Genomic DNA, 14,920 nt, shown 5'->3' on the forward strand with positions numbered 1-14,920 from the left:
GTTTCTACTCAAGGAAATATGTATGGTGAGTATCTTGGGAGCAAAACCATCTATGCTCTTGCACTAAATTATATCTCAAATATCCTCAATCAATAGAATGGGTGGGCTACTACTTAAAGGTGTTTAGTCATGTTCGATGTTTTTGGACATAAGTTCATTCTGCAGTGACTCACTTAAGAGCCTTGTAACTGGTGGTGGGGCCCATTTGTCCTTTTGGCCAGTTACACTATAGGAACAGCTATACCCAAGGCTATAGCTTTCGCTCTCACCTGATTTCTATAGCGGCTCGAAGGATTTACCACTCGAGGTCGTTCCCAAGAGTATCGATCCCTTGGCAGGCCTCTCTTAAAAAGATAAAATGTGAGTGTTACTAACACTTTTCTCTTGCACCTAGGACCACGAAAGCCAAGGGAGAGGATAGTGTGTGTTAGAAGTAGGACCACGAAAGCCAAGGGAGAGGACAAGTGTGCCAAGCACGAAAAACACTTGTTCTTTTTAATCTATCATTGCAATGTGATCTAACTATTTGGAGATGTTGCTCCAACAATCATGGTGTTCTTTTTAATTTTCAAAGGCAATTGTTTGAGTAAACTAGAATTTGAAAATCCTGGTCAACTTAATGAAAAACACGTTTGCATGAAGTAAAATTGCTTTAAAAATGAGACAAGTTGATTGTGAATTTTATTTGCACCAAAAATGGAAGTGTGGATTGTGAGTTTTATCTTGATGCAAGAAATAAAATTTGCCTTGTTGATTTTAAGCACCAAAACGAAGTTTGTTTCCTAACTTGCAAAAAAATAAAGTTGTTTTTGTATAAGTTTGTGGTTCTTTTTACCTTGGAACAATGAAATTCTTTTTAAGAGCCCCAAACAAATATGTGATTCTTTTTTTTAAAAGCCCAAAGTTGAAATGTGAAGTTAATTTTAAACCAAAATAACAAGTGAATTCATTTTTAAAACCAACTTCAAAAAACAAGTTAGTAAAAAAATATAAATCTACTTTTTAATCTAATTTAAATCTGCACAAAAGAGAAAAATAGTTAGTAAAATCCGCCTATTTGGTGGGCTTCTACAAGCCTAATTTTTATTTTTTTTTGGTTACAAGGTGATTTGTACAACGTTTTGTTACAATAGCGCTAGTCTGCGTTTGAATAAAGGCACTATTTAACACAAACGCACTAAAAGAAAGGGAAAGACAGAGAAGGAAAAAGCACTAAAACAGGGTGAATAGCGCCAAAATAATGTCAAATGCACCAAAACAGTGTCAAAAGCGCAACCTGTGTGACATTTTCAACATTCAAACATGTTATTGGTTAAAAAAAAAAAAAAAGTTGATCTTTGTGGTGTTTGGATTCACGTCGGGTTCACCAAATGATGCCCTCCTAAATGGCACAAGATTAGTCTATGATCAAATAACACAAAAACACACAAAACATTAGTGTTAGTCAATCGAAAACTAATCTAAAAAGGCATACCAAAAGAGATATTAAGCATGAAATAGAAAGCATATAAACATAGAATGAAATAGTTAATTAAGATGCTCATAGTTGCTCCTCCCTTGTTCCTCTCCTCTCCAAGTCCCAAATGAGTGTAGCTCTCAGCAGCTTTTTGCACTATGGATGCTTATGGAGGATTGAGATTTAATATTAAGCTTCAAATATGAAATGAAAAGCTAAATACTATGCTATTGATGCTAAAATGATATATTTTAACCAAAAATGATAAGATGTTAGATTGCTTATGCTAAATGCTTTCTAAAAATGTCTATAGCCTAAATGCATACAAGTTTTCAGGATCTGGATTATGAAGGAATGGACTCTATTTATAGGAAAAATGGAGCAATGGATGGCCAGGATTGAAAGGTTTAATCAAGGGTCAAGTTTGAAAGTTGGGGATCCATGTGCACAATTTGCACCAATGAAATGGTGACAAGTGTCAACATAAGATTGGGTTGAGAGAAGAGGTTGGAGGCATTAAATGCCTGAGGAGACCTCATGGTTATCTAGAAGGTAAGGGTCAAGCCTAAATTAGGATTACCCACTGGATTAGGAGTTAATGCAAGGATAAACCTTTGTGCAAATGATTAAGAGATAATCATGGTCAAAGCATTAAAGGCTTGATGAGACCCTTGGGTTGGGTAGAGGTTGAGTCAAAACAAATGTTTTAACCATGTGGGAGGGTTTGAGGTAACCATTAATGGTTATTGGAGACTTTGGGGATTAAGTGGTTGAAGGTTGAAAGCCTTCAATGGTTATCAAAGACTTTGAGCCATTTAGTGGTTGAAGGTTGGAAGCTTTCAAAAGTTATCCAAGACTTTGAGACATTTAGTGGTTGAAGGTTGAAAGCCTTTAATGGTTATCAAAGACTTTTAGGCTTTGAGAAGTGACTCCATTTTGCTTAGGAATGTGACAATAATTAGGGGATGGATTAGGCTAATTAGGAAGGGGTTAGAAGAATCTAGAAGGGGATTAGATTTTGCAAGTGGATTTGGTGGGTGAGGGAAAATAGGATTTTATTAAAATAAAAATTCATTTATTTCAATAAATGTGTGCAAGTTGTATTTGGATAAATATTCAAATAAATATTAATTTATTTAAATGAGAAAAAGGAAGATAAAGCATTAAAATGCTTGAAGACTTTGAGGGGAACCATTAAAGGCTTGAAGACTTTAAGGAAAACCATTAAAGTCTTAAGAAGACTATAGAAGGAAGCCATCAAGTTTGAAGACTTTAAAGCCATCAAGTTTGAATACTTTAAGGGAAACCATTAAAGGTTTCAAGTGGGTGAGGATAAATAGGATTTTAAATAAATAATTTATTTAAAATAGTTGTGCAACTTGCTTTTGTAGGAAAATACAAGTGGGTGGAGGATAAAGGTGATTTAAATAAATGATTTATTTATTTAAATGTGAGAGGTGGGATTTTGGGGGATTTAAATAAATATTAATTTATTTAAATGTGAGAGAAGATTTAATTAAACAAATATGATTTATTTATTTAATTAATGGTATGAATTTGGTTAAGTGAATTAAATCAAATAAATTGAATAATTTATTTAATTAATAGAAGAAGAGGGTTAAGATGAATTAATTAAATATTAATTTAATTAATTATTAATTGATGGTTAAATAATCAAATAAATACTAAGTATTCATTTAATTAAGTGGACAGATTTATGTGACTACAAATACAATTAATATAATGATAAGTATTGAAGGTTAAAACAATTAATTTTACATATCAAATAAAAGTGTACCAGATCCTGAGATGCTTCTCCAGTGCACAGAGGAGGGTTCGCCATTGATGAAATAGGTATGGATATTTTCTGTATGAAAACATTATAAGATTATAATATATCACAAGTTCACATGTACGCATGCATATAATCATGAAATCAAGAAAATAAAGCAGAGATACATACCTCCGCCCTCTCTTGATCCACGGGCGAATCAGGTGCATTCAACAAATCCACATAGCTCAATGGCCGCTGTACATGTAAAATAGACAAAAAACACTAATCAATCTACAAACCCCAACTAATAATTGATTTCAACATTTTCAAACAATTGTACAACTAAAAATGTGTTCAATTACCTTCTTCCCACGTTTTGGTGTCTTCGAGGAATTCTTTTTCTTAGGACAAGCCCTAGATGCGGAGGGGGTACCCTAAAAAAACAAAATTAACATGAGATATTAGTACAAATAATAAATTAAACATAATTTTAAAAATCTAAAATGAAATGACTTGCATATTCCATCAAAACAATACATAAAAAGGGTTGTACAAAATATGATATTGTATAGCCTTGTAGGCCAAAATCGATCACCGAGAGCGTGATGTCATCAATCTGGGACATTTCATCCCCTGTCAACACCTACAAACCAAAAATTGGACCAAGCATTAAAGATAGTTAGTATATCTTGTATTTTTTTGAACTCAAAGTGTACTATTCTATTTTAACATGTTACAAAATTTATAGCTTAGGCATCGAAGTTGCAGCTATAGTAACTGGGGGAGGAGTATGGGATACCGTTGTTGCATCCTGAAATGCATATTATTTGTCTCAATTTAAATCGTTGTATAAATGAAAATTCATTTAAGTAATTACAAATTTAAAGTGACTGATAAATAAAATGCTATGAATTCAAATCAACACACCTGTGTTTGTCGCTCATGGGCAAACAGCATGTCCATCAAATCATCTGTCAGCGTGAAATCCTCAGCCGTGTGGGCCTGACATCTACTCCCGCAAATCATGCACAAATGAGATGAGGATCCATCTACATCAGCTACATCATCTATCCTCGAGCAACTGACACACATATGCTGGATGGGCTCTTTGTCGCCACCTAATGGTTCATCATCCAATACAATAGGGTGTGCTAATGATGTCCCATGCTGGATGATGGCACCAATCAATGTTGTGGCCACCTGAAGAGTCTGTAGCTCCATCGAATCTTTCAACTCTACTGGGACAACCTGATGCACCTTGGGTTTGGGTGCTAGGGGGCGACAACTCTTCGCGGGTAATTGCCTACGGGTTCCAGGTCTATCTTGGGCAGAGCCACCACCTCTACCATGGAACTCTTTCATGTCAAAATAGTTTAGGCGCATATTGAGCACAAACTCACAATATACTTTTCTCAAAAAATATAATGGCACCTCATAATTATTACAAGGTGGATCATCAAAGACCATCCACCACCTTTGCCAAAAAAGATTCTTCATCTGCACATTGGTACACCAATGTATGGGAAACCTCTTTGCATTAAGAGGTAATGACTGACCAGTTTTGGGATCAACGAAAAGGGCACATATTTGTTGTTTAGTAATATTTTTGTTTTTTACTTTATCATATGATAGCCCATCGGCATAGAATTGACGACACCTATCCCTAAAACTTCCCCATTTTGTAATTTGTGTGGAAACAACTATGGCACCACTAGCTAATGTTTCTAGGCTAGTGGCGAGGGATTGATGATGCTCAAGTTCAGATGTTTTCAATTTAACAATCAATCTATTGATTTTAGACGTATTTTGTCCTAACTGATTAATTAATTGCTCCCGTGTTTCAGGTGTGCGGTCAAAAGGAGGAATTGGGGTTTGTTCTTGTGGGTTTTCAGGAGGTGCATTTGGTTGTTCTTGTTGTGGATTAGAAGAATCTGGTTTTTGAAACAAAAAATGAAAAAACTTAATCAAAATTAATGAAATTAAATTCAAAATGTAAAACAAATTGAACAAACAAGAAAGAAAGACAAAAATAAACAAAAACTAACCTTGATCCATAGCCTGGAGGAGAAATCTAGCACCCTGTTCATGATTTACGAGGTAAAATGAAGAAAAAACGAAGTAAAAACATGTTATTTACGGGTAAATGAGACCCAATTTTTTTTAAAATACTTTTTTAACAGGAACCGCATACGCGGTTATCTTTGGATTATTAGCGCGTATGCACTCATTTTCCTATAAGTAGCGTGTACATGCTTATTTTCCTAGGCGTAGCGTGTACGCGCTCATTTTCCTAAAAGCAACGTGTACGCGCTACCTTCTCTAGGCTCGGGAATAACAAACCTAAGCGCATACGCGGTGAATTCAAATTTTAGAACAGCGTATGCGCTGCTTGTTTTTCCATGTTTTTTTTGGGTGGTGTCCACTTTTCTGACCACCATCTTTGTGCAATTACCCCATAATCTCCTAACAATCAATACCAAACATCAACTCTTTTTTTTGTCTTCACAGGCTTCACATAATGATATATCTCTTAATGTCACACAACAATATGTTTATCCGATCAATATAGTCTCATGCCAAATAAGAGAATCGTCGCTACAAGCTATTGTCCTTCAATGCGATAGGAAACAAGGCCACAAAGCATTCATAAATCACTTTCTCCAAGAGCCCATAACACATAGGGAAACGTGTGGATACCAGGAACCACTGATATGTTTCCAGATGCATTCCACGCTAAAGTGATATTAAGCTCCATTGATAATCTTATTTCTGCATACTACTCTTGATGAAAGCTTAGGCACAAATAAAATAATCGACTCAACACATAAGACTCCCTTTAATAACGATACAAAAGATATTCTTATTTCATCTCTTTTGCAGATGTCTTATATGCTTGCACTTGATAGGGGTGTTCTAAGATTGGTATGATTCCCTTAGGATCCCGATAGTTTGTGCCTACAATATTTTCCCACTCGGAATGATCCTGACTGGATAAGAAATCGAGATATTCACTTTCACGATATTCTTCGTTGCTAATCCACACCTGAACATGAATCTAATCTTTTTGATCAATATGCAATGGCTCTGTATAACACAATGCCCACGATACTGAGTGATGGTCTCTACTCTCTATCCTCTTCAATCGAGGCTCTATATACTTGTCCATGATGAACATGAATGATTCTGATTAGTTTAGTCAGATCTCCACGTGAATTATAGGGATTTGCTTTCGGAATGGATGCTTGTCAGGCTTATCTGGTGTATTATGATAATTCCATGCTCCCGCCAAAGATCCAATACTGAAAATGTATCTATTGTATAAGGTTGATATTGCTCTCACTTCTGCAATTTAATCTTCTAATGGTATTTGGCGATAGATACGTAGCTGAATATAAGCCAGGATCAGGACCTTCTCTCTGATACCATGTTAAATGGTATGTGCTCGATTAACCACGGGCAATGACACAACGTTGCCCTCCCAACTATAGACAATATACTGTTATTGTCTCCCCCGAGCACAACTACGTAACGACCTGCTTGTCTTCTATGCTCTTCTATGAGCATTCAATCTGCTTATTGTGTTTAATTCAATGAATGACATTTACACCTTGTATATATATGCAAGAGGCACCCTTTCATAGTGGGTCGACCCTTTACCAATATAACATTCTATTATAAGGTCGTCCAAATATAAGTTATATTTTAATCTCGCGCATCCATCATGACTAAGGCTGATAGGCCAATTAGTCATTCATATGCTAGGTCAGCCTTAGAAGGAATCTGACCTAGCTACAAACATCAACACCTCTCTCTCTGTATTTGTTTATCATTTTGGCTGAAGGTCTTGGCATTTATTAAGTCTCAGGGTCAACAAGGTTTGATTCAAGGTTGGACATAGGGTGATAATGTGCCTCCTTCTTCACACCTCCAGTTTGTGGATGACATGGCTTTGATGGGATTGGCTAGGATTAATGAAGCAGTTAATTTTATACGTACTTTGGACATCTATTTGGGAGCTTCTAGACAAAGAATTAATGAAGATAAGTTGTCCATATTTTTAAATACTCCTCGGCTCATCTAGATCAAGATTGCTCACATTCTTAGATTTTATATTGGCACCCTCCCTTTGGTTTATCTGGGGAATCCTCTTGGTTTGGGGTGCAGGAAATTTTGGATAAGTTTTGAAAGAAGGTTAGTCATTGGACCTACCGTTGGCTCACTTTTGCTAGTAGGGTGACTCTTTTGAAGGCAATGGTGTAGGCCCTCCCTCTTTACAAAATTTTTGTGCAAGTAGCCCCTTCTAGTTTTGTTAAGGAATTTGATGCTTTGTTGCGTCAATTTCTCGTCTGGTAATTTGCTCTCGGCTAAGTGGAGTTTGGTTGAGTGGGACTCAATGTGTAGACCAAAGCAAGAAGGAGATTTAGGGCTCTATCTTGCTAGGATAAATAATTAAGTCTTATCTACTAAGTTATACTGGAGCTGGTGTACTTTTCAGGATCAGGGATGGGCAAGAATTTTGTCACATAAATACTTGCGGGGAGTTTGTGGTAGTGAAGTGCCTAGATATCCTCTTGAGGGGAAGGGATCCATGATTTGGGGCGCTCTTAAGAGAGGGGAAAAGCTTATTAAGGATGGTCTCTTTTGGTTATGTAATAGGGGTACTAAAGTTTTATTTTGGTACGACTCTTGGGATGGGCATCCTCCGATTATGTCCCAATTTCCACATCTTCAACCTCTTTGTAGATGTTGGATGGTGTAAGGTGTAGGATTTTAAGAAGGTTAAATACCAAGGTCAAATGGAAATTTGTTGCTGGAAAGACCCCCAGGAATGGTCGATGGGTGGTTTTGAGGAGAATCGTTAGGAGCTTGCTAGACTCCTTGTTGGGAGACTTTGTAGATGGAGAGCGATACTTTGGCCTGGGGTCTTGATCTAAAGGGCAAATTTTCGGTTTCTTTAGGGTACCTGGAGTTAGATAGAAAATTGTATGGTAGCGTGGGTATTGCTTGGTGGAAACAGGTTTGGAATAGATTCTCATGGCCTAAGTGCAATTTTTTTCTCTAGTTGGTGGCCCGGAATAAATGTTTAACCTAGGATAATCTGAGTAAACGTGGATTTCAAGGGCCTTCAATTTGTGTCTTGTGTAAAAACAATTTTGAGAGTGTTCCTCATATTTTCTTTCAATGCCCCCATTCAAGGGAGATTTGGCATCTCTGGTGGGCAATTTGGAACCACGCTTGTGTTCATGCCACCTCTCTGGTGGAGTTTTGGGATAGTATGGGTAGACCTCCAACTCAGACACCTTCCCTTCAGATTGCTTGGGCTGGTGGCCCCTCTTTCATCATTTGGATTCTTTGGCTTGAGAGGAATCAGAGAATCTTTCAAGAGACGACCTTGGAAAGTGCCCCTTTGTGGCACAAGATTGTTGGTAACTTGGAGAAACTATAGCTGCTAAGTGTGATCTATCGGTACTAGTGGATGTGATCGACATGGATATTGTTAGGAAATTAAATCTTGTTGACAATGTCTTGAACTCCTTGGTTGGCAGGAGATCGAGGAAGGCTAGGCAAAAAGTTTAAAGAGGGGGGAGATGGCTCCCTCCCCTTGAAGGGGTTCTAAAAGTGAACACGGATGGATCCTCTAGGAGAAATCCAGGTCTTGTTGGAATTGGTGGTGTTGGCAGAAGTAGTGATGGTAGGTTTCTGTTCTTTTTCTCTACTTTTAAAGGGGTTCACTCTAATAATCTAATGGAGGCCATGGCTATTCTCCAAGGGATTGAAAAAGGGTATGCCTTTGGTTGGAGAAGGATTGCCTGTGAGTCTGACTCACAAATTGCGATTGATATGTTGAATGCTCATCATATTGAGGATGTTAATTGGTAGCAAGCTAGGGTGGCTAGGCATATTTTGAATTTATGCTTATCCCTGGAGTATATCTCTTTTAGTCATATCCCTCGTGAATGGAATAAACTTGCAAATTGTTTGGCCAAATGGGCCATGGAGAACTTGGGGGAGTGGAATATCTCCAAAATATTCTGGCATCTTGGATAGATTAATTGAGGATGATTAGGAGAGGTAGTTGATTTTGGGGTGGTTCCTTGGGGCTTGTTCCCTTGGGGTTGTGTGGCTCTTTGTGTGGGTTGTTTGCCCTTGATTTGTATTCTTGCTATTTTTCTAAATAAATTTTTACCCTCTTTTTCAAAAAAAAAAAAGAACCATTAGAATGAATAAGATATGTGTATAAGACTAAAATTGCAAGAATAGAAGAAAATGTAGTGTGTAAAAGATGTAAGTTTAAATAATGTCAAAAGAAAATGTTCGTTTAGAATATTAAGATTGAGATAAATATCCATACACTAACATATCCATACATTTCCCACTTACTTTTATGATTACCATCTTAATGATAAGTGGTACACTCATGTTAAATTTGACTCATGACTATATTCTCATTCATATTCATTTCACTTTTATTTACATCATTCTCTATACATTCATAAATTAAAATGATCATTGCTACACCTACATTCACTATTAATATTTTATATATTCCCTCTCCACTTCAATATTATTATATTAAATCCTTATCCATATAATTGGCATGTTCCTATTAACACAACAATATACATTTCTATTAGTTTAAAAGCTAGTAAATAACTAAATGTTAAAGTGGTGATCGGTGATTGATTTTTATATTTCACAATTTTTTATATTTCAACTTCTCACCGTCATCCCACCTCACCTGGTACGAATAGCTAAGAAATCATATCCAGTAGGTGCACGGCCATTTATGTCATAAAGCTAGAAAAAGCTCATATACACCAGCCCACTGAAAGCGATCTAGCCAGAAAATGACCTTGAAAAGACTGGACCTATTTATATGAGGGAAATGATGTGTACCCATTAATTTCTTCTAGCAAAGTGGCTTGCTTATTCTCTATTAATGGCACAAGAAAATTTAACTACAAAACATTGGCTCACAATTAGCTCAATACCAGCATAGAATAAAGCATTTGAACAGCAACATATTTTCTCTTTGGTTGTTTTTTTAATCTCGTTTACTTCATGTGCATTCAATTTAACACTAACATAATGCATAATTTCATAGTTGGGTATGATAAGGCTGTCTGCACGAGCTTCGCAGGAACATGATACTAGCTGCCACGTTACAATGCAGATTATATATATGTCATATCGTATGGGAAAAATTGGAAAAAAACAAAAAAAAAGACTTTGTAACTTGAAAGCTGGTGTAGGTGAAAACAACATTGCTCTTTTAAGGTCACATCGACCTGACTTGAATTCATGACTAAGGAGCTTCCACGTCTTGTGTAATAATGCCTTCGTCTTGTGTGGCCCTCATGACAAAGGACGGCTTTCTTCCAGTAGGACTCTGCAATTTGTCCACCTACTAAAACTACTTCATCGATATAACAGTTTACTGGTACATTACTTTATTGATGGTCACCATGTTGTGGAAGAAAACATTTCCACGTCCATGCCCAAGTAGTCTATAAAATAACCTCTCCTAGAAGAGTAACAACATTCGTGCTTTTGATCACTTGTCAACTACTTTTCGGGAGGTGCAGTCACTATGAGTAAGAATAACTTGGAAGAATCGTCAAAGGGCTTGTTGTCCAATTATCAACTGGGGAGATTCAAGCTATCTCACAGGTATGTAGTGATTGAGAGATGTAAAGTTTTTGGGAGAAATGAAGTGTAGAAGACCTTTTATATCTTTTCAGCTACTTATGGTTTGTTAGGATAATGAACAGCGGGTTTACTTTTCATAACATTGCTTATATGACTGTTTGATTTGAAGTCTCCAAAGGGTTGAATACTCTTAAAATGACATTCCGATTCTTATTTAAAAATGTGTTTTGGTTTAAACTTAAAATCAAGTTCTGATCACAACTAACATAGTTGATTACACAGTGGACAAATTTTAAAGAATATGTTTATTCATTTAAGTTAGCCAACTTACATATTCTGTAGTTGTATTGGATGTGTAATTTTGGCAATATTGTTAGAATCAGGAGCTGTGATTGACAATATTGTTCTTCTTTTGCACCTTCATATTTTTAATCTGATTAAAAAGCCATTTCTGTTTATGGTGGGAGAAGAGTTGAAGTGCTATTAAAAAAGTTTATAGTGTTTTTTTTTTCAGGATTGTATTGGCTCCCATGACCAGGTGCAGAGCATTGGATCACCTTCCGCAGGCAGCTCACATAGAGTTTTACTCCCAGAGAGCAACTAAGGGAGGCTTTCTCATCACTGAGGGTGTTGGTATAGCAGATAGTGCCTTTGGGTATGTTTTATTAATTGACTTACATAAGAATCTGAGCAGGGTCAATGCAATGTTGGTGGTGATCTTTATTATGCTTCTCCATGGTGTTCAATTACAGTGACCTTTACATTCTATATTTATAAATAGAGGTTTAACTTCCAGAACTTTTGGATTAGTTTATTTTAATTTATTTTTGATCACATTTTATGATGTTATCAGAGTGAGATAGTCAGAGGAAAGATCTCAAATATTGATAAAGAAAATAAATTTTAACTATACACTGGAATTTCATGTCTTTAAGAGGGTCTACTAGATCATAGAATGGGAAGAAGTTTTCTATCATTTTAGATATAGACCTTTTGACAAAGCTGGTGGTAATAAAGTCTTGACAATCTCTCTAATGGTACTCTGTTTTTCATATAAAAGAAAACTTCAATATATGTACTGGATTCCACCATTAATGTTTTGTACACAGAAGGAAATATCAGTGTGTTTGTTGGATTTTACCTAGTTAAGCTCTCTGTTTGCAGATTTCCACACTGTCCTGGAATATATACAGAAGAGCAAGTGGAAGCTTGGAAACCTGTATCGAAGGCTGTTCATGACAAGGGTGGTGTAATTTTCTGTCAGCTTTGGCATGTTGGTAGAGCTTCCCATACCTGTAAGAAATTGCTGTTTTTTTTTGTATGTTGAGTGAAACAGTGTGCACATTGTTGTATTTATTGTTCAATAGTAAAACTTTTTAGAATTCACCCTTCATTATATTATAGCCAATTTGCTTTTTCCCCAGCTCAAGTCTTTTAATCTCTCAAGCTTAAGGAGTATTTTTAAAGAGTTTATTGCACTAAGAGTCGGACTGTTTAAACATGACAATCATTCCACACCTAATTCCTGAATTGTTACCCTCGCACATTTAAAATAGATACGCAAATCAGCTTTTTGATAATATTTTCCGTGTTTAATTATTGGCAGTCAGTATCATAAGCAACACGGTTGTTGAAATCCTAACAGGACAGATTTTATTTATGCAGGCTACCAAGCCGATGAGATGGCACCTGTTTCTGCCACAGGAAGGAAGATTTCAGATCACTGGACCATTCTAATGCCGGATGCCTCAAAGGCCACTTTTTCCTGGCCCAGAGCCTTAAATGCCAAAGAGATTGAATTAATTATTGAACAGTTCAGGAGATCAGCCAGAAATGCAATTGAAGCAGGCAATTTTCTAACATTTAGATAACTATTTAAAACATCCAATCAAATTGGATAACAGGAGTAAATAATCAGTCAGCACTTAATTTATATAATAAACAATGTCAGTATTGCTGTAAAATATTCAAATCTATTTCTTCAGATATCCTCTACCATAACAATCTGCCAAATGCAGAACAGTAGGTAAATAATAGCTTGTTGGATGCAGCTGTCCTTAATCATGACAGTTTGCAGGTATCCTTTGATCATAAATATTTTGTAAGATAACTAGCTCCAGGTTAAGCCACGATAGTGTTGTACAGCCAAGTATTATTTTAACTGCTGGTCTTCATGGTTCACTCCAACAATTAATAGATGTAATATTTAAAAAAGAGTACATTTGATGTACAATTTCTTTTATCTGTGTAACATCAGTGGACCTCATATCCTCAGATTTCTTAGCACTATTAAAACAAGCAAACTAATGCACTTACAACTCAAAATGAAAGAAAATGTTTCTAGGGTACAAGGAATATGGTGATCCTGATAAATAGAAAGAAAAATATTTAGATTTTCCAGAAAACAGACAATACCTAATTGGCAAATAGCAAATGAGCTTCTGGTTTTGTGTGTGCAGGATTCGACGGGGTAGAAATTCACGGAGCTCACGGTTACCTGGTGGATCAATTCCTCAAAGACTCCATTAATGATCGCACCGACGAATACGGCGGTCCAGTCCACAACAGATGCAGATTTCTATTCCGCATAATAGCTGCTATTACAGAGGAAATCGGAGGCGACAGGGTAGGCGTTCGAATCTCCCCGCTGATAAACCATCTGGACGCAACAGACTCAGATCCCCTGTCCCTCGCCCTATACATAATCCAGCAGCTAAATAACCTCCCTGCTCCGGGCCTGTGCTATTTGCATCTTACATGCCCACGTTTTACAGCAGGCGGAGATGTGGAAGACAAGGAAGAGTATGCAAATTATCATTCCTGTATTCGGAAGGCCTTCAGAGGAACCCTAATTAGCAGTGGCGGATACAGCAGGGATTCTGGTATGGCTGCCATTGTTAATGGTGAAGCAGACCTTGTTTCATATGGACGCTTGTTTCTTTCAAACCCCGATTTACCTCTGAGATTTGCTACTGCAGTCGCTCTCAATGGCTATGACAGGTCTACATTTTATACCCACCACCCTGTTGTGGGGTATACTGATTATCCATTTCTCAATTAACCGCATAAAAACCTATAATGGGTCTCCTTCATATTTGCCCAAATTTATATGCCCTACTGTGGTTAGAGTGTGGCTTGGAAAGTAATACTAATGACCTGCTAAAGATCTTTAGCACAATGTGAAGAGCAGTTGTAAATTTAATTTAATTAATTTACTTTTATTTTTTTTTAATTTTTTTTTATGAATAGTCAGTTGTAAATTTGATGATCAATTTTTAATAATTTGAGAATTTTTTTAGGTGAGGATTTTTTATTATTGAAAAATAAGAGGTATATAATAAAGTTATAGTTTATTTTCTTAATAAAAAGATTGACATGAAATTAAATTTTAAAAATAAATAATTAAAAATGAAATAATAATTAATAAATGGTTTTAAATATAATATAACTATTTAAGTTATTTGTTAAAATAGTAAATAATTCTTTAAGTTAAATATCCAATACACAAATATAAATAAGTGCAATAGAACAAAGTAGGAAATCTAATAGAATCAAGTAGTATAAGTGCAATAAATCATTCGTCTAAGTTATACGTTCAATACATAAAAATAAATAGAAAGCAAACTAAGTAAAAAGTATACTAGAACTAACACTTGAGGGTTGATTTGATGGTCAAGGTCATGTGACCCCCGCACCGAGCAAATCTTTGTTTTGTTTTTAACTTTTAATTGATGAAAGTGGTGTTATTCTTTCCATGGACCCTCTTATGACCATGAGTCTTGTACCTTGATTGTACCCAATCACTCCTTGGCAGGGAGATGGCAAGTCCTAAGTGAGAAAACTTTTCTTGGTCACAAGGGGGCTTGTCATGCCCACATTTTAACATATGTGAACATGACATAACTCCATTTAAAAAAACAAACTTTTTACTCAAACAAGGTAATATTCAAATGAAAATAAGATAAATAAATCACGTGATATAAATTAGGGACTAACACCAACCAATTGAATTTATCCTTCAATAAATTGGAACTATCTTA

General features: G+C 36.0%; 1 protein-coding gene across 1 annotated transcript; it reads left to right on the top strand.

Moving 5' to 3' along the window:
• Positions 1-10,711: 10,711 nt before the first annotated feature.
• On the top strand, positions 10,712-14,120 carry LOC131031498 (12-oxophytodienoate reductase 3-like). The gene is made up of 5 exons (XM_057962624.2): positions 10,712-10,901; positions 11,395-11,535; positions 12,045-12,175; positions 12,546-12,728; positions 13,340-14,120. The coding sequence occupies exons 1-5, from the start codon at positions 10,822-10,824 to the stop codon at positions 13,939-13,941; spliced, it is 1,137 nt and encodes a 378-aa protein (XP_057818607.2). The 5' UTR covers positions 10,712-10,821; the 3' UTR covers positions 13,942-14,120.
• Positions 14,121-14,920: the final 800 nt, after the last annotated feature.

The sequence above is a fragment of the Cryptomeria japonica genome, chromosome 10, assembly GCF_030272615.1.
Source record: "Cryptomeria japonica chromosome 10, Sugi_1.0, whole genome shotgun sequence".
NCBI lineage: Eukaryota > Viridiplantae > Streptophyta > Pinopsida > Cupressales > Cupressaceae > Cryptomeria > Cryptomeria japonica.